General features: G+C 38.9%; 3 protein-coding genes across 3 annotated transcripts; 2 read left to right on the top strand and 1 right to left on the bottom strand.

Moving 5' to 3' along the window:
- Positions 1-888: 888 nt before the first annotated feature.
- On the top strand, positions 889-6322 carry LOC143858048 (2-hydroxy-palmitic acid dioxygenase mpo1-like). The gene is made up of 5 exons (XM_077368641.1): positions 889-1164; positions 1267-1642; positions 5170-5232; positions 5896-5967; positions 6040-6322. The coding sequence occupies exons 2-5, from the start codon at positions 1289-1291 to the stop codon at positions 6154-6156; spliced, it is 606 nt and encodes a 201-aa protein (XP_077224756.1). The 5' UTR covers positions 889-1164; positions 1267-1288; the 3' UTR covers positions 6157-6322.
- Positions 6323-6853: 531 nt separating this feature from the next.
- Positions 6854-9345, bottom strand: LOC143857880 (Pentatricopeptide repeat (PPR) superfamily protein). Its single transcript, XM_077368407.1, has one exon. The coding sequence runs from the start codon at positions 9167-9169 to the stop codon at positions 7616-7618; it is 1554 nt and encodes a 517-aa protein (XP_077224522.1). The 5' UTR covers positions 9170-9345; the 3' UTR covers positions 6854-7615.
- A 6341-nt stretch (positions 9346-15686) lies between these two features.
- Positions 15687-17205, top strand: LOC143858163 (uncharacterized). The gene has a single exon (XM_077368803.1). It carries the CDS (start codon positions 15730-15732, stop codon positions 16987-16989), a length of 1260 nt encoding a protein of 419 aa, XP_077224918.1. The 5' UTR covers positions 15687-15729; the 3' UTR covers positions 16990-17205.
- Positions 17206-17455: the final 250 nt, after the last annotated feature.

Below are 17455 nucleotides of genomic sequence, written 5' to 3'. Positions count from 1 at the left end.
TTTTAGTCATTTTAGTCATTTTTTATGAGCCATGGGTCATTTTTACTTGATCTAGGGGTATTTCAGTAATTTTTCATGATATTAGGGTATTCTAGTCATTTTACCCTGTATGAGGTTATTTTGATCATTTTTATGTCATAAGGGTATTTTAGTCATTTTGCACGACTCGAGGGTATTTTGTTAGGCCCAATTTATCTCCTTGGGTAGCTCGATCCAATCTTGTTTGTGAAGAAAAAGAATGAGAGCATGCAACTTTATACAGACTGCTGGGAGCTGAACAAGGTATTGGTATGAAATAAGTATCCTTTGTCGAAGATTAATTATGGGAAGTGATATTTAAGCCCCGTTTCATCACCAGGGACACCTGGTGCCAGTATACCAATGACTAAAGGGGGCCTAATGTACTTGATGTCCGAAGAATCTAGTGGCCTTGATTGCCACGTACACTAGCGCCGGGTGTCCCTGGTGATGAAAAGGGGCGTAAATATCACTTCCCTTAATTATTTATCTGACCAACTACAAGGAGTACCAGTCTTTTCTACGATTGACCTCTGTTTCAGTTACCATTAACTAAAAGATTAAGGCAGTACCCAAGACAACTTTTCGTACTGAAGATGACATTACGAGTTACTGGTCATGTCATTTTGGCTGACCAATACCTCTACAACATTTATGGCCCTGATGAACATGAACTTCAAATCTATCTTTGTTTGGTTTGTATTTCTTTTTTTTCTTTTTTTAAATTAGACCGTTTACCCTTGATACTTACTATGGGCAGTGGTACCCTTTATACTTACTAAGTTACTATGGTTTGGAGGTAAATGAAGAACATCCAAGCAAAAGGAGGTAGGTGCATTAGTTATTTAGTTTACCCGAAAAAAACTTGGCTCAACCTGAGTTGGAGGGAAGTTCCTCCAGCCCCTTCCTAATAGATCTAATAGGGGTGTGGAAATATCAATTTCTTTGAACCAAAAAGTAAGCATGGAATTGACTATTAGAGGCGTTGGAGACAAGCTTTGTTCAGTTTACCCGATGAAGCACACATGATTTTCGCCTAGGGGGTAAACAAATTTTTTACATCCTTATCTAATCCCCCCACTAGATGAATTTTTTCCTAGCTTAGCAGGTCGATTTCAACTACGAACTAAACCCAGCTTGCGTTTGGTGAGTTCAATTCCATCTGTTTCTTTTTTGTTCTTTGTTTCCTTTTTCTTTTTCAAAATCAAAATATAGGAGAAACCCAACAATTGACTTTGCATATTTCAGGGTAATACTTCCAATTTCTGTGATGGGGAAGCGATTTTTTGATCTTGAGAAGCACTTTGCCTTCCATGGGGCTTATCATAGCAACCCAATAAACATCTTAATGCATGTTTTGTTTGTTTGGCCAATTTTCTACACATCTCTTGTCCTTCTCTATTTCACACCACCTCTCTTCAATTTCCCCCAAACCAGTTTCTTTTCATTCCAAAGCAGTGGTATCTTGGTTTTAAATTTTGGGTTTCTTTTTGCTTTGATTTATGCCACTTTTTATGTCTTCATGGATATCAAAGCTGGGACTTTAGCTGCCATTCTTTGCTTCTTGTGTTGGGTTAGTAGCAGTCATCTTGCAAATCAACTTGGGTTTTCTCTGGCATGGAGGGTGAGTGCATTTTCTTCCTTGTTCTTATCTCCTATTTTGTTTATTATTGAATTTGTTTCTTTTATGGGCTGTTTTTTTTTTTTTTTTTTTGTTGAATCATCAATAATGTTTGATTGTTTGTCTCTCCATGTTATGTCTTGTCTCCTATTTTTTTAGGCTACTGAAATTGGCACCATTATCTTTTAATAACTGCACAAACTCAGCTTGTCTTTTCTTTTTTAATTGGCTTTTTATAGCTATTTGGGAACTGTAGAATCCTTCGACCGTTGCTTAAATAATAAACTACAAGATGAGTTAGTGTAATTATCAAAACATGGTAGTGCCAATATCAGCCTTTTTATTATTGAATTTTATTGGAATTTGTTTCTTTTATGGAGCTGGGTTTTTTATTCTTTGGATAGTAGGGACAGTTGCCCTGTTTCCTACTGTGGAACGGGAGGGAAACATGGTTTTCTAGGGTTTTTAGAAAACCTAAGTATAAAAGGTCTACCTCCTTGCACGACCAGTGTGTAGGGGCAAGAGAGGCGTGGCTTGACGTGAGAGAAAGGGGGAGAAAAAGAGAGAGAGAGAGAGGAGAGAAAGAGAGAAGGTGAAAGAAGAAGAGGGTTTCATTTTTGCTTCGTTTGGTTGTACAAAAGCTCGGGAGCCGTTTGAATTTGGTTTGGATTTGGCATGCCATTCCACGTTTGATTGCCAAGATGAGTTGGACTCCCATTGATTCCCTTGGATTTCTCTCATGTAATAATTGCTTGTTTCTTTCTTGTCTCCTTCTTCCAAAAGCAAAGAATTTTGGTTGAATTTTATAGGGAATGATGCTGCCTCTCTATCTATCTCTTCCCTCTCTCTCCTCTCTCCCTATGTTGGTAATGACACCCCCTACTTTTTCTCGTACTCTCCGATTATTTGCCGCGCAACCAAACACTACAACACAATTTTCCGAGGTAAATCTAGGCAAATCAAAATGCTTGTCTCCTCCCTTTGACTTCCTATTCCACTACTCTCCGAGCCACTCCAAGCAACCAAACATAGCATTTGGGTTTTCTCTCGGGTTCTTCTCAGGTGAATTCTTGTGGGTTTTTCTCGTGTAAGGTCTTGGTTGAGAGGACAAGGAAAGGGTTGTGGGTTTGGGCTAATCCATTATAATCCTCTTATTTCGTTTTTCTCAGTGGAAGATCGTGTTCTCGCCCATAGATCTAGGCATCTTGACCGAACCTCGTAAATCTTGGTGTTCATCTTGTGGCTTGTGTTTTTTTATACTTTTCTGTTTATTTGACCATGATAGGATCGGATTTGTCTGGCGGGTTTTCTCAACAAGGGATTTTCTCCATCCTCAAGGGTACGTCGGGGGTTACCACACCTCGACTCTGGTACCACTTGTTGGGACCCGAGTAGAACTCACCCTTAAAATCTAGTCATTAAGGGGAGGGTGCCCAAGCCCTTATAAGCCCATCCACATCTCCTTAACTTTTCCGATGTGGGATCTTTGCTTTTGCGTGGAATCCCCAACAATCTCCCCCTCCACGCGGAAGCAACGCGGACAATCTCGCCCCTCCACGTGAGGCAACGTGGGAATTACGAAATCTTCTCTGAGGAAATTTCACCGTCCTTGAAGGTACACCGAGGTTACCGAGATCTTCACCATGGGATTTTCTCCATCCTCGAGGGTACACCGGGGTTACCGCACCTGAGCTCTGATACCACTTGTTGGGACCCGGGTAGAAGTCACCCTTAAAAGCTAGCCGTTAAGGTGAGGGTGCCCAAGCCCTTATAAGCCCATCCACTTCTCCTTAGTTTTCTGATGTGGGATCTTTGGTTTTAAGTAGAATCCCCAACATGGATCATGTTAGTCTCTCCATTTTGTATGATACATTGTTGTTACTTTTTTTTAAGAGCAATGATAGATGCAAGGGAGCCCTTGCATAAAGAGCCTGAAAAGGGCCCTTGATTGCTTCCACGTCATTAAGTGTAACTGAATTTACTTTTTCAACTGATTGGAAACGGTTACACTTAATGATGTGGAACCAATCAAGAGCCCTTTTCAGGCTCTTTATGCAAGGGCTCCCTTGCATCTATCATTCCTCTTTTTTTAAATATAGATGTTTGTTTCAGAGGAGTAGTTGTTGATTTAACTGAGGTTGCATTATAATGGGATTTGCTCTGTTTCATTTTATGATAATTGACAAATGAATGTTAGGTATCCATTCTTCTCTATTTTTAATAGGGAGTATAAGAGCAATCCTAATATCATTTGCCCAAGTATCTCTGCATCTTTTGCATGGAAGGTGGGCGAGTACATTGCAACTTTTTTCTTTTCTCCTTCTAAAGGGATGTGGTTTTATACTTTCGAAGGACTGGAGTTTTTATCTTCTAGTTCATTGGAACATTTTGGTCTCCTATTGTTATTTTCTTGCTCTTTTCTTTCTTCTTTTTGTAAATATCGAGCATTAGGATGACAAAATGTGGTTGTGATGGAGTTTGAAGTATTATGAAGTATATTGGTCTGAATTATTTTTCAATAATTAATAATTAAATGTTAGTTAGGCCCTGTTTGTTTTGGATTAATTTTGAGTCCAATAATCAGTTTTGGACTCACAATTGGTTCTTGAAATCCAAAACAAACAGGGCCAGAGCTTACTTTTGTTGCCTCTTTCAGTTACTGTAATAGCCTTAGCTTACTTCAGAGAGGAGATAAATGAAAATTGTGAGAAAAAATTTCTTTTCTCTATGACACTCTGATGCTATCCAGAAAATTCGAAACTGAAATATTGTTGCTTTCATTTTTCCCTTGTTTCATGTGTACTTATTTGTTTTAGGATACTTTTTTGTTATGATAAATTTGAATTTCTATGGGTCCATTCGTTTGGTAGATGACAAGGCAGTGGTTCTTAGCTTTATCGGACTGCATGCTAAGTTTTGTTTTGTGCACAAAGCAATTTTAGAATCATGTTTCTTAATTAATTAGACTTTGTCTCCCATGTGTTCATATAATCCTTTGGGGAATTGCCTCATTATTATTAGTGGGGAATGTAAAGCCTTGCTTTTATTTTCTCAAGGTTGAATTCTGGATTAGATATTCATGAAAAATCAGGCCTCTCTCTTAAAGATGGATGTGGGATAAGACATTTAATGAAGAATTAGCTTTTGCTGGCCAAAGAAGTTCATTTCAAAATTTAACATGCTCATCACCAATCCTGAAATGTTCTTTCTGTTGTGTCGTATGATTTGTGGACACGGACATGATATATCAAATGTGATTGAGAACACAAAGAACTTCCTAAGCTGGCTCTACTTAATTGAGACTTTATTTAAGAGTTTAACTTGGTCATCTTAGTACCCAAGGAAACCCAATCAAGTACATGGGGAACTTGAAATTTTCCTAAAGCATGGGCTTTGAAACCCAATCAAGTGTTCGACCGGTTTGGAAGCCCAATCAAGTACTTGGGGAACTTGAAATTTTGACAAGGCATGAGCTTTTGAAACTCAATCAAGTATTCGTCTCTGATGATCACTGCAACAAATTTATCCAGGTAGTATTGGCAGCTCAGTTGATCTGTTGGACAGGATCTTTCATAGGCCATGGCGTGTTTGAGGTAAGTAGGTAACTGCTGCCTGATTTACAATTACAGTCCTTTAACTTCTCATGTTATTTGGAAAAAGGACTCCACTATTAGCCAGGTTCTTGTATGATATATGCGCATATTTTTCCAAGGAAAAATATGAGCGGCCAAAAGTACAAGCGGGGGCCACTTGCTCAATGATCCAAGCCATTTATTTCCTATTTCTTGCCACGGATGAGACATGGAGCAAAATCCACCCCCTTTGGATGACAATTCTAACCCTCGTATTTGTGGCCACTTGTACTTTTGGCGGCTTGTATTTTTCCTTCAAAAATATGCGCATCCATCGTGTAAGAAGTAAGAATCCCTATTTCACCATATTGTTGTGGTGCAACCCCGGGGGTTCGCGGATAACTCCGGAGACTTTAGGAGCTCAAGGGGCAAAGACTTCACGATTAAAGTAATCAAACCATATCCCAAACAGATGATGTGGGGAAGTGTGTGAATGATGTGGGGCCCTAGAGGATGTGGACATCCCCCACATCTAGGCTAAAAATAATGCCAAAAATAACCATAAGTCCTCAATCCTTAATTTAATCACAAGACAAATAAAATAAACAAAGTATCGACTAGAAAATAAACGATCCAACGGTTGGATCACATCATGTTGTGACACATTTATTAATTTATCTACAGAAGCGGACACCTGCTCTTCGTGGCAACCTTTCTCAAGCCTTTTTGATGGAGCCTTTCTTCATTTTCCTTGAGGTAATTACTTATCCTGTTAATTTGGCAATGATCTACTATGGAGATTAAGGTGTCATGCTATTGTTCCTTCAGGTTCTTCAGAAGTTCTGTGATTACGAACCGTACCCAGGTTTCCATGCCAGTGTGAAAGCAAAGATAGAGACTGATCACAAGGAATGGCAAGAGAAGGGGCAGAAGAAAATAGCTTGATTTGTAATTGCTTGAGCGTGGGTTCATTTCTTGATTTTGATATCAGTCGAGTTCTGTTACAAGTTTGACTGTGAATTCTGTAAAGAAATATGAATCCAAATATTGTTTTTCTACTGAATGTATCCCATTTTTACTAAAGAAATGATGCACAATTGGTTCTCTAGTATGCAAGTACCCATGCATAATATCTTAGTTCAAATTTCAGAAATCCAAGGTGGTTATATGATTTATATTGTTATCATTTTAGCCGTGCATTAGACATGTGAATATTTGTTACAGGTAGATTAAGGTTTCTTATGGTTATGATCATGGTTTTAAGTTTCGACCGAAATCCGAAATTTCGAATTTCAGTCAACACCGAAACCGAAAATTTTCAATACCTGAAACGGTACTGGATTTCAGCCGAAATTTCGGTTTTTTTATATTTCATCCAAAATTTCGTGAAAGTCAACCCAAAATCTCAAATTTATTAATTATATATAGCATTTTTCCTGCAATTTCGGTTTCGGTGACGGCCAAAATTCATTTTGAACCCGAGATTTAAAACCATGGTTATGATGCTGTTTTTGGCAACTAGATTCCCCAGGGAGCTGTAATATATCTGTAGAAGTGTTTGGGTTTCCATGTCCTCCTATGGAATTAGATGACCTAAACTTTTCCAATTTGATCAGCACTTCGATATGATCATCTCCTTCGATTGAAAGAGAAATCAATGAATGTATTAGTAATTTGAAGCTTTTGCATGAGTACAGAAACACAGAATGTATAACTTTTTTTTTTTAAGGTAACGGAAAATTTAGAATCTCCTTCAATAGTCAGTGGTCCAGAATACAGATACTTGGAGAACCATCTCTGGCCCAGAAGAGGGCGCGCACTTCTGACTCTTTTGCATTGCAAACACCAGCTGAACCAGAAAAGGATAGAATCTTTTGCCCGTAGAATCACATTAAAGCAAATCGAACTAGCTTCCAAAGAACCCGACCCACTTCACCAAAAGGACCAACACTCCAATTAAGTAACATCTTCTTGATGAATCCTGAGAGTGCCCAAGAGAGCTCAAAGCTTTTGATGATGCCCATTGGTGAAAAGGCATCTAACCAAGATGTGCTTCATTAGTGAAAGGGTATCGAACCAAGAGGTGCTCCAGAGATTTTTCTGATTTTCCTACATAGAACACACCTACTAGAAAGATTAAAGTGCCTTCTCTCGAGTCGCTCACAAGTATTAATTTTTTCTTCTTTACAACTGTCCATGCAAAGGCTGTCACCCAGGGAGGTGCTGCGGCTTTCCAAATTGGAGCAACATTTGAAGCACTTCAGTTCATGGAGACCAAGCAATGGAAGAAAGATCTCACCACAGTTCTTAAATATCGCCCCTTTGAACGAATTGATCCAAGATAGAATAACCATACTGTCCTTGAAGTTCCAGTTGATTTGTTACAATGTTTGATTTTTTTTTTCTAGCAACATGGTAGGATGGCATCAACTAGGCTGTTACCTGGCTCTGGCTTTTGAACTCTCCTGTCTCTCATTGCCTCTCTCTCCTTCAACATATCGTTCCATCGGCCCGCACTTGCATACATGTTTGAAAGAAGAACATAATCCCCACTGTGATTTGGCTCCAACTCTAACAAATGCCTCCTCACGCGCTCACCCACTTCAATGTTCCCATGAACACGACACGCGCCCAACAATGTTCGCCACACAATCGCATTGCACTCTATGGGCAACTCTCTTATCAGTTCATAGGCTTCTCCCAAGAGCCCTGCCCGCCCAAGAAGATCGACCATGCACCCATAGTGTTTTATCGTGGGTCTAATACCATAATCCATTCTCATACTATCAAAATACCTTCTACCTTCATCCACCAATCCTCTGTGACTACAAGCACATAGAACTCCGAGGAACGTAACCTCATTTGGCACCTCCATTTTCCATTCTCGCATTCTAGAAAACAGCTCTAATGCTTCATCAGCATACCCGTGCATGGCGAGTCCTAGTATCATGGCATTCCAAGAGACTGTGTTTCTCTCATTCATCATATCAAAGACTCTGCGTGCTTCATCAATCACACCGCATTTCGCATACATATCAATCAAGGAATTGGATACTGATACAACACGGTCAAGCCCAATACCATCAATACAAGAATGCACCCATCTTCCAAAATCTAAGGCACCCATATTAGAACAAGCCGAAAGGACTACAACCAATGTGGCTTCGTCGGGTTCTACTCCACTTCTATGCATTCTCAAGAACAACCTCAGTGCTTCTTCGCAGAGACCGCACTGGACATAGCCATCAATGATAGTGTTCCACGATACTAAATCTAATTTGGGTATTTCTTCAAACACCCGGCGCGCAGTTGTAATGTCCTTAACCAGGCCATACATATGAATAAGGGTGTTCCTGACAAACACATGGGAATCTAGGCCATATTTCACAGCACTGCAATGTATTTGCTTGCCCAATTCAACTGCTTTTAACTGCCCACATATCTTTAACAAGAAAGAGAAGGTGAAATTGTCTGCTACTTCTCCCTTGTCAAGCATTCTTTTGTAGAATCCAAATGCTTCCTCTGCTCTGTTACACTTTCCAAACCCTCTTATCATGGTGTTCCAGAGGAACCCATCTGGGTATTTGATTTGTTCAAAAACTGAGACAGCATAATCCATTGATCCATTATCAGAAACCGCGCAAAATGTGATGATTCTGCCCACTACATAGATATGTTGGTCAAAGCCACTTTGTATGAGTTGGGCATGTATTTGCTTTAAATCCTCCATGGTAGAGCATGATTTAAAGAAAGAGAGGAGACTCTGCTCTCTCCAGTTGGTTCTCTCACATGGGTTTTCTGTTGTTGTTTTTGTATGAAGAGGGGAAAAGGGAAAAAGACTGAACCTTTGAAGAGGTAATGGGATCACTGGCACTCTCCTCAAAGAGGTTATGAGGGTGTTTGCAAAATTTAATGTTTGGCCCATGACATAGTTATTAGTCATAGCCATAAGGCTCATAACTAACTGAAAGAAGACCCTCTGAGACTCTTTGGCTTTGGAGTTTCACCCCTTCTATTTGACACTCTCTATCCACAATAGGTAGAAAAACGCATGAGATCTACTTAAAAAATGAGGGGAATAGAGGCACAAGTGTTCAAAATAAGAAAGAGAAAAAACAAAACCGATCTAAATTGTAACAGATTGATTAGGTAATCCTTTGGTCCTTATAAGAATAGAATCATATAAAGGGATGCTTGAGGTATGTGCTCATAAACGGTCCTTTTTTTTTTTTTTTTGGTAACGAAAGGGTGTCTTCACCCCCTTCGGGGGTAGGACTATTTCCCTACGGATGCACACAATCACCCGGAAACCACGCGCAATGGGTAAGCAAGGGGGGATTCGAACGCTCGTCACTGGGGAGCAAACCCATGACTTTACGCCAAAGAGCCACACCCTTCCGGGTTAAACGGTCCTTTTGATAAATAATAGGGAACTGATATTTTCCACCCCCTTTTCCACTATTTCCACGCCTACTTGTTTGTTTTTTCCCCCAAAAATGGCTGCATTTTCACCTCATTTTGTTTGCCTTTTTCTACTCTCTTTTTTTTTTCCAGTAAAAGACAAACAAAATGGGTAGAGATGCAAAAAGGGAAAGGGATGGAAATATATCTTATATATATACCATACTAGTAATACGCGACATGCGATGCACGACACGGCCAAAAAAAGGACTATGATACCAAAAAAAAAATAGTTAAAAATATGTAGAAACGATAAGCAAAAAAGTATGCATAACCACGTACCAAGTAATGAAAAAAAATGCAAAAGAAAGAGTTTTCTAATTACTTTTTGTGTAAAAAAAAAAAGATGCATGATTCGGTGAAAAAAAAGTATATGATACAAAATTTTCTAATTAATTTTTGTGTAAAAGAAATAAAAATATGCACGACACGGCAAAAAAAGAAGCATATGGTACAAAAAAAAAACATTATTTAAAAAATTTGTAAAAAAATAAGTAAAAAAGTAGCTAAAAATAAATAAAAAAAGTATCATATACTTTTAGAGTATGCATAACCACGTACCAAGTAATGAAAAAAATGCAAAAAAGCAAGTTTTCTAATTACTTTTTGTGTAAAAAAAAAGATGCACGATACGACGAAAAAAAGAGTATATGATACCAAATTTTCTAATTAATTTTTGTGTAAAAAATATAAAAATATGCACGACACGGCCAAAAAAAGTATATGACAAAAAAAAAACGTTATTTAAAAAATCTGTAGAAAAAATAAGTAAAAAAGTAGCTAAAAATAAATCAAACAAGTATCATATACTTTTTCTAAAAATATATGCTTTTTATATTTTCTAAAAATATTTTCTAATGCTTTTTAACAAAAGAGGGGGGTAGGATTGAAATTTTGTGGCTTTAATGGTGCCTTTGTTAAAAAGCATAAAGGAGGGGGTGGGATTGAAATATGTGGGTTGAATGGGTGCCTTTATTAAAAAGCATAGAGGAGGGGGTAGGATTGAAAATATGTGGGTTGAATGGGTGTCTTTGTTAGAAAAAGTCAAAAAAAGTGAGGTGTTAATTCCACATAATTTTCAAAAAATTCAAAAAAGCTTCTAAAAATATTTTCTAATGTTTTTTAACAAAGGAGGGGGGTAGGATTGAAATTATGTGACTTTAATTGTGGCTTTGTTAAAAAGCATAAAGGAGGGGTAGGGTTGAAAATATGTGGGTTGAATGGGTGCCTTTGTTAGAAAAAGTAAAAAAAAGTGAGGTGTTAATTCCACAGAATTTTGAAAAAATTCAAAAAAGCATGAGCTTTTCCTCCCAGCTTATTTAACACTAGTAACACCCGACATGCGATGCACGACATGGCAAAAATGTATGCATAACCACTTACCAAGTAAAGAAAAAATGGAAAAGAAAAAGTTTTCTAATAAATCTTTGTGTAGAAAAATAAAAAAATGCACGACATGGCAAAAAAAAAGTATATGAAATAAAAGAAAAACATTAGTTTAAAAAAATGTAGAAAAAATAAGGGAGGGGGTAGGATTGAAAATATGTGGGTTGAATGGGTGCCTTCGTTAAAAAGCATAAAGGAGGGGGTAGGATTGAAAATATGTGGGTTGAATGGGTGCCTTCGTTAAAAAGCATAAAGGAGGGGGTAGGATTGAAAATATGTGGGTTGAATGAGTGCCTTTGTTAGAAAAAGTAAAAAAAAGTGAGGTGTTAATTCTACAGAATTTTCAAAAAATTCAAGGCATGGGCTTTTTCTCCCAGCTTATCATAGTAGATGATGGAGAAACGAGTATTGTCATGGTCATTCCTAGGGTTGCAAATTGGGTCGGGTAAAACCCGACCCGAAAAATTCCTAGGCCAGGTTTAAGGAGTGTGGGTCTTGGGCCGGGTAGTGTTTGAGAATCTAAAACCCGAGTTATTCTCGGGTCGGGTCGGGTTTAATGGCTCAAAACCCGGAAACCCGCTTCACTTCTACTTTTATCATTTTTATTATTATAAGATGGGATTTGCTAAAGATTCTGCGGATGGATAAGTTTGAAATTAAAATTGAAAACTACGGGTGTATTCGGCAACTATTCTTTTACGGGATTTTCCCCCTTTTTAGGGGTGGAGAATGACAAAAGCCAAAAAAATCTCAAAAATCATGTTTGGCTGCGTGACCCGCTAAGGTCCGTTTCCAAAATTTCTACTACTTTTTCGACTAAAAATAATTCCTCGAAGCGATAAATAACCGTTTCTAAAATTTCTCATTACTCTGTTTCCGCCCAATTCTTTAGGCGAGAATGAGAAGTGTTGCCGAACATGCCCTACTTTATTCACTCATCAAATTCCCTACCCTCATGCTACTCTCTCTCTCTCTCTCCTCAACTATAGGTAATTTGTTACCGTACCGAGTTATCCGTATTTAATCATCAGCTTGCTTTTATTTATTGTCATTCGCAATCCCCTGCAAGTTGTCACCAACCCAATTCGCACTAACCGATTAACACAAACGCTGCATTGGTTTGCTATTTTTCAACTTCTAATACTTGGAAAACCTACATCTCCAGTGCAAACAATTCACATAATAAAGTATTGTTTGAAAACTGACTGGCCTGAAGACTCTGTATTGTTTGAAAACTGACTGGCCTGAAGACTCTGTTTATAAGATCATCAACCCAAGGTTGCAGCCCTGAAAGTTGCTTCTGTAGATGCCCATGATGGCCTTCCACATGCGGCTCCACTCCAAGAAAGGCCAATGCAATATCTGATGATCTCCGTGCTGGCTGAACTATCACCATGGACAAGATCTAGGATTGACTCAAATACTTGTAGTTCTTTTTTACCTCTATGCCTACTGCCTGAAGTTCTATAAATCTTAATCCTGCCCTTTGATTTTCACAGCTTTCAGATAATGGTTTTTCTACAAAAAAAAGAAGTCCATTTGATGTGTTCTAATAATACAAAGGTTTGATGTTGCCTCTTGCTAGAAATTAATCAGTCCTTGTCTCTAAACCTTACAAATTCTCAGGACCAATCTACATAGGCACATGATAATTGGACTACCTTTTCGTATGTGGTCATTTCTTCTGAACAGTCACATTCATTCTTGGTTACGATGAGTTCTTTTTTTCATTTCTAAATTTGTAAGATATTGCAGTACATGTATCTCAAGAGTGTAGGAAAACCCGGCCGGCTCGACCCGACCCGAAAAACTATCCTGGGTAGGGTCGGGTTTAGGAATCCCGGGTTTTTTAAAATTAGACCCAACCCGAATTAGTTTCTTGGGTAGGGTAGGGTTCTGGAAAACCAGACCCGAGTTGCAACCCTAGTCATTCCCTAGGTTACTTATGTTACTTGGGCCAATTCATTTTCATGGAATTCAGTTAGCACTTAGAATAGCATCCATTAAAGCATGGGGTTCAGAGTAGCAAAGCTACTACTACAACTAACTTCTTTCACCTCTTAGAAAATAATATTCTCAAGGGAAAAAATATTGTGTAGAAAATAAAGCTTTGCAGTTTTCTTTAAAACACATAGAAAATTTTCTATTGTGATAAAAAAGAAATCATTGAAATTGATTTTACTAAACTGTGGGGAATTTATTTACGGTGGAAAGATTTAGAATTTTCCCCTAAATCCAAAACGACCGGATAATTTGGAAAAATAGCAGCTATGCTGACAATTAAATAAGAAAAAAAGATAGAACTTCCACTCCCAACTCCCAAGTATGTCTTAGAAACTAAATCTATAATATCAATCGAGAAAAAAGTGAGTACAAAAATAACTCCTCCTCCTTAAATCAAGAGCAACAAGTGTAAGAAGAAGTCCTGGAGCAAACAGTAAAAAGAGGAGACACCTTACCCACATAACGGGAAATATCCAAAGTAAAAAGATGAAGCTATCAGTGACCCTCAGGAACACCCTCTCCTCTCTGGAAAGAAAACACTTCTCTCATTTGACATACATATGCTGGAAAGACATGATGTTAGTAATGATGCAATCAGAGATTATGGGGCTAAATTTAAAAAGAACAAATCTGGAAGGAGAGGGGACGGTATGGAGAGAAATCTGTTCCCATGCCACAAATCTGGAAACCTTTCCCCATAGTCCATAGATCGTCCTTGACGGTGGCAAATAAAAAGGAAGTTTATTTTTTTTACCAAATTAAAAGGAGGAGGGGGTTCTCATGGAAAGAAAGTTGGAGGGAGAGTTGGGTAACCATTAGAATAGACCGTTTGGGTTAGGGTTAGGGTTTTTCTGTAGAAGTGAGAATAGCCACAACAGGAAAGTTATAAAACGTTTATGAAAAGCCACACCCTTTTTGAAAAATGGAAAAAAAGATGTGACGTTGTCGCATATAGCCACAACGGTTTGGATTTTTAGCGTTACGTTTGAATGCGGTTTGCAGAGGGGTGCCCCGTGGCACACCCTCAACGTACCACATCCAGCTTTATATAGATAGTATAGATAGTATAGATATAGCACTGAAATCGTGGAAACTGTTGTGCTGCCACTTGGCACCCCCTCTATGAAAAGTTATTTTCAACCGTTTTTGCATCCCCATGAACAATCACATCCTTTCATGGCATAAAATCTATATGACACGTGGACAATGAATTTCCTATGTGGCATGTGCCGTTTGCCTCATCACAATGAACCGCAAATTAGGTGGCGGCATCCATTGCAACAATCAAAGCCCCCTTAAGATGAATAACTACAAATTTATGTTGAATATGCACAAAAAATAAAAGATTGGGAAAAATGTAAAGAATAGTTTAAAAATAGTTGTTCCTGTGTGCTTTTACCCTACTAAGATGGGCTATCACCATTCACCATAAGCAACAAAACCAGATAGAGAGGGGTTTTGTTACGTATCCATACTTAGTATGAGTGTTGTTTTTATTTATGTTTATTGTGTCTGTTGTTGTTAGATATGTCGTAGTTAGGTTATGTGTATTGTTAACAATCATGTGTAGTTAGTGGTGCTGTAACTGTTTTACAGCTTAAAGGTAATGGGGTGATGTGGCAAGGTAGTTACTGTTTGTGATGAGTGGATCTCAGATCTGGGAAAAGTGATGTTTATGTAGTTAGTTTGTACTGGAAAAAGGGAGAGAAATATTTTCCTAAAACAGAACTATTGAGGTTGTTCCCCTGGAAGTGGAACTCTTTTCTCTTCTATTTTGTGTATCTTCTTTTGATTCAGTGCAGGATTTTATCAGTGGTATCAGAGCGGTCGATCTTATCTGTGATACCGAGGAACCATGGCTGATGGAACTAGATCACAGGATGGGAAGAAATTGGAAGCAGAATTCAGACAATTGCGAGAAAACAACGAACACCAAAGTAAACAACAAATGGAGGCAATAAATCAGATCAAGCAACTCGTAGCGGCGTTGGACCTCAAATATGAGACATTGTCGGCATCGGCAATGCACAAAAATGGAGATCAAGAAGAGTCTATACATGATTCGTTTCCAAAAATACAGATGGGAAGGGGTCCTGCTTATACCAAATATACCAAGATAGACTTCCCAAAGTTCAATGGGGAAGATCCACTCGGATGGGTTACAAGAGTGGAGCAGTTTTTCACTTACAACAACACCGAGGAGGAACAAAAGGTTCCTTTAGCGTCCATCCACTTGGAGAATAAGGCGATTCAGTGGTACCAATGGTTTGAAAAACTCAAAGGACAAGTGCCATGGAAAGAATTTGTAGAGGCTATCTGTTCACGCTTTGGTCCGAATACGTACGAGGATTTCATCGGCCCGCTTACGAAACTTGAACAAACTTCGACGGTGGCAGAATATGAGGATCGTTTTGAACAACTGGCAAATCTGACCAATGATCTACCAGAAGGGTTTTACGTCAGTTGCTTCCTCAGCGGTCTCAAAGATGAAATACGGACTAGTGTGCAAATGTTTAAGCCTAAAACGGTGTTGCAAGCTGTTGGATAGCTAAGTTGCAAGAAGAGAATCATGAGGCATTGTCAAAGAAGCAAAGAATAGGAGCAAGCAAAGTTGTGGGGCAGCTTAGTGGTCAAGACAAACAATCGGTTGGAACTACTACTCCAATTATGAAGAAGTTGACTCATGATGAGATGAAGGCAAGGCGAGATAGAGGGTTGTGCTACAATTGCGATGAGCGCTACACCCCGGGACACCGTTGCAAAAGACAACAGATATTTATGTTGGACCTTGAAGAAGATGGAAGTGATGGTGAAGAATTGGTCGAACCCGAACAACAAATCAGTGGTGAATCGGAGGAACCTCAAATTTCTGTGCATGCTCTTTCTGGGTCCACATCCCATCAAACAATGCGAATTCGGGGCTACATTAAGAGGCAGCCTATTATTATTTTGATAGACTCCGGGAGCACCCACAATTTTTTAGATCCGGGAACGGCAAAAAGGACAGCTTGCGAAGTACAAAAATCTCAACCATTGAAAGTTGTAGTGGCTGATGGTGGAAAAGTTACAAGCGTGGCTGAATGCAAAGGGTTGAAATGGGTGATGCAAGGAACTATTTTTCAAGCGGACGTCAAGTTGTTGCCACTTGGGGGTTGTGATCTAGTGTTAGGGATCCAATGGTTAGCAACTTTGGGACCAGTAGTTTGGGATTTTGCAAGGTTAAGAATGGAGTTTACATTAGAAGGTCGGAAGCATACATTACGAGGTGGCAAGGAAAGGCCAGTGAAGATGGTTGGGTCTCAACGCATGAACCATATTTTGAAGAAGGGAAATATGGCCACTATGGCCCAACTTTTTACAACCACAGCCAGTCATGAATTGAAGAAGGGAAATATGGCCACTATGGCCCAACTTTTTACAACCACAGTCAGTCATGAAGACGCCATGCTTGACAAGGAGATGGAAGAGCTCTTAAGTGAGTTCTCTGATGTTTTTAATGAGCCAAGTGGGCCATTCAGGGATCCAATCACGGGTGGATATCCATATGTCCAGAAAAATGAAATCGAAAGATTGATGAAGGAGATGTTGGAAGCTGGAATTGTTCGGTCAAGCACTAGCCCGTTCTCATCACCTGTCATCTTGGTACGAAAAAAGGATGGATCATGGCGCATGTGCGTTGATTATTGTGCGCTAAATAAGGTGACTGTAAAGGATAAATTTCCGATGCCGATAATAGATGAATTATTGGACGAGCTGCATGTATCCAAGCTTTCAACCTTGAGGACAAGGTTGCTGCCCAGTGGGTGGCAATGTTATGTATCCATACTTAGTATGAGTCTGTTGTTTTTATTTATGTTTATTGTGTCTGTTGTTGTTAGATATGTCGTAGTTAGGTTATGTGTATTGTTAACAATCATGTGTAGTTAGTGGTGGTGTAACTGTTTTACAGCTTATAGGTAGTGGGGTGATGTGGCAAGGTAGTTACTGTTTGTGATGAGTGGATCTCAGATCTGGGAAAAGTGATGTTTATGTAGTTAGTTTGTACTGGAAAAAGGGAGAGAAATATTTTCCTAAAACACAACTATTGAGGTTGTTCCCCTGGAAGTGGAACTCTTTTCTCTTCTATTTTGTGTATCTTCTTTTGATTCAGTGCAGGATCTTATCAGGTTTTGGTGAGAGTAGCATGTCAGTATGAAAAGGGAAAAGTAAGATGCAAAATCAAGAGTAAATACCACCCTGCGAAGTAAGCAGCAAAAGTCGCATTTCTTACCTTACGAACCGGAAGAAACTTCAATATCTCTAGAAGAAACTTCGATAACCATCTCGCCGGGATGGGCTTTCCTACCACAAGTTTAGGGAAGGAGAAAAGAGGGAGAGAGAGGGATGGAAGAAG

This window comes from Tasmannia lanceolata, unplaced genomic scaffold (genome assembly GCF_043159265.1).
Source record: "Tasmannia lanceolata isolate RefF3 unplaced genomic scaffold, GAP_Taslan_0.1 ptg000025l, whole genome shotgun sequence".
NCBI classification, from domain to species: domain Eukaryota; kingdom Viridiplantae; phylum Streptophyta; class Magnoliopsida; order Canellales; family Winteraceae; genus Tasmannia; species Tasmannia lanceolata.
Note: the sequence above shows the minus strand (reverse complement) of the source record. Positions and strands in the feature narration are given on the sequence as shown.

Excerpts from the sequence above, each read along its gene's own strand:
- LOC143858048 (XM_077368641.1), top strand. The coding sequence starts at position 1,289 with ATGGGGAAGCGATTTTTTGATCTTGAGAAGCACTTTGCCTTCCATGGG. Across the intron at positions 1,643-5,169 it reads GGTTTTCTCTGGCATGGAGG|GTAGTATTGGCAGCTCAGTT; the intron begins GTGAGTGCATTT and ends AAATTTATCCAG. Across the intron at positions 5,968-6,039 it reads CTTTCTTCATTTTCCTTGAG|GTTCTTCAGAAGTTCTGTGA; the intron begins GTAATTACTTAT and ends TTGTTCCTTCAG.
- LOC143857880 (XM_077368407.1), bottom strand. The coding sequence starts at position 9,169 with ATGAGCCTTATGGCTATGACTAATAACTATGTCATGGGCCAAACATTA.
- LOC143858163 (XM_077368803.1), top strand. The coding sequence starts at position 15,730 with ATGAAGAAGTTGACTCATGATGAGATGAAGGCAAGGCGAGATAGAGGG.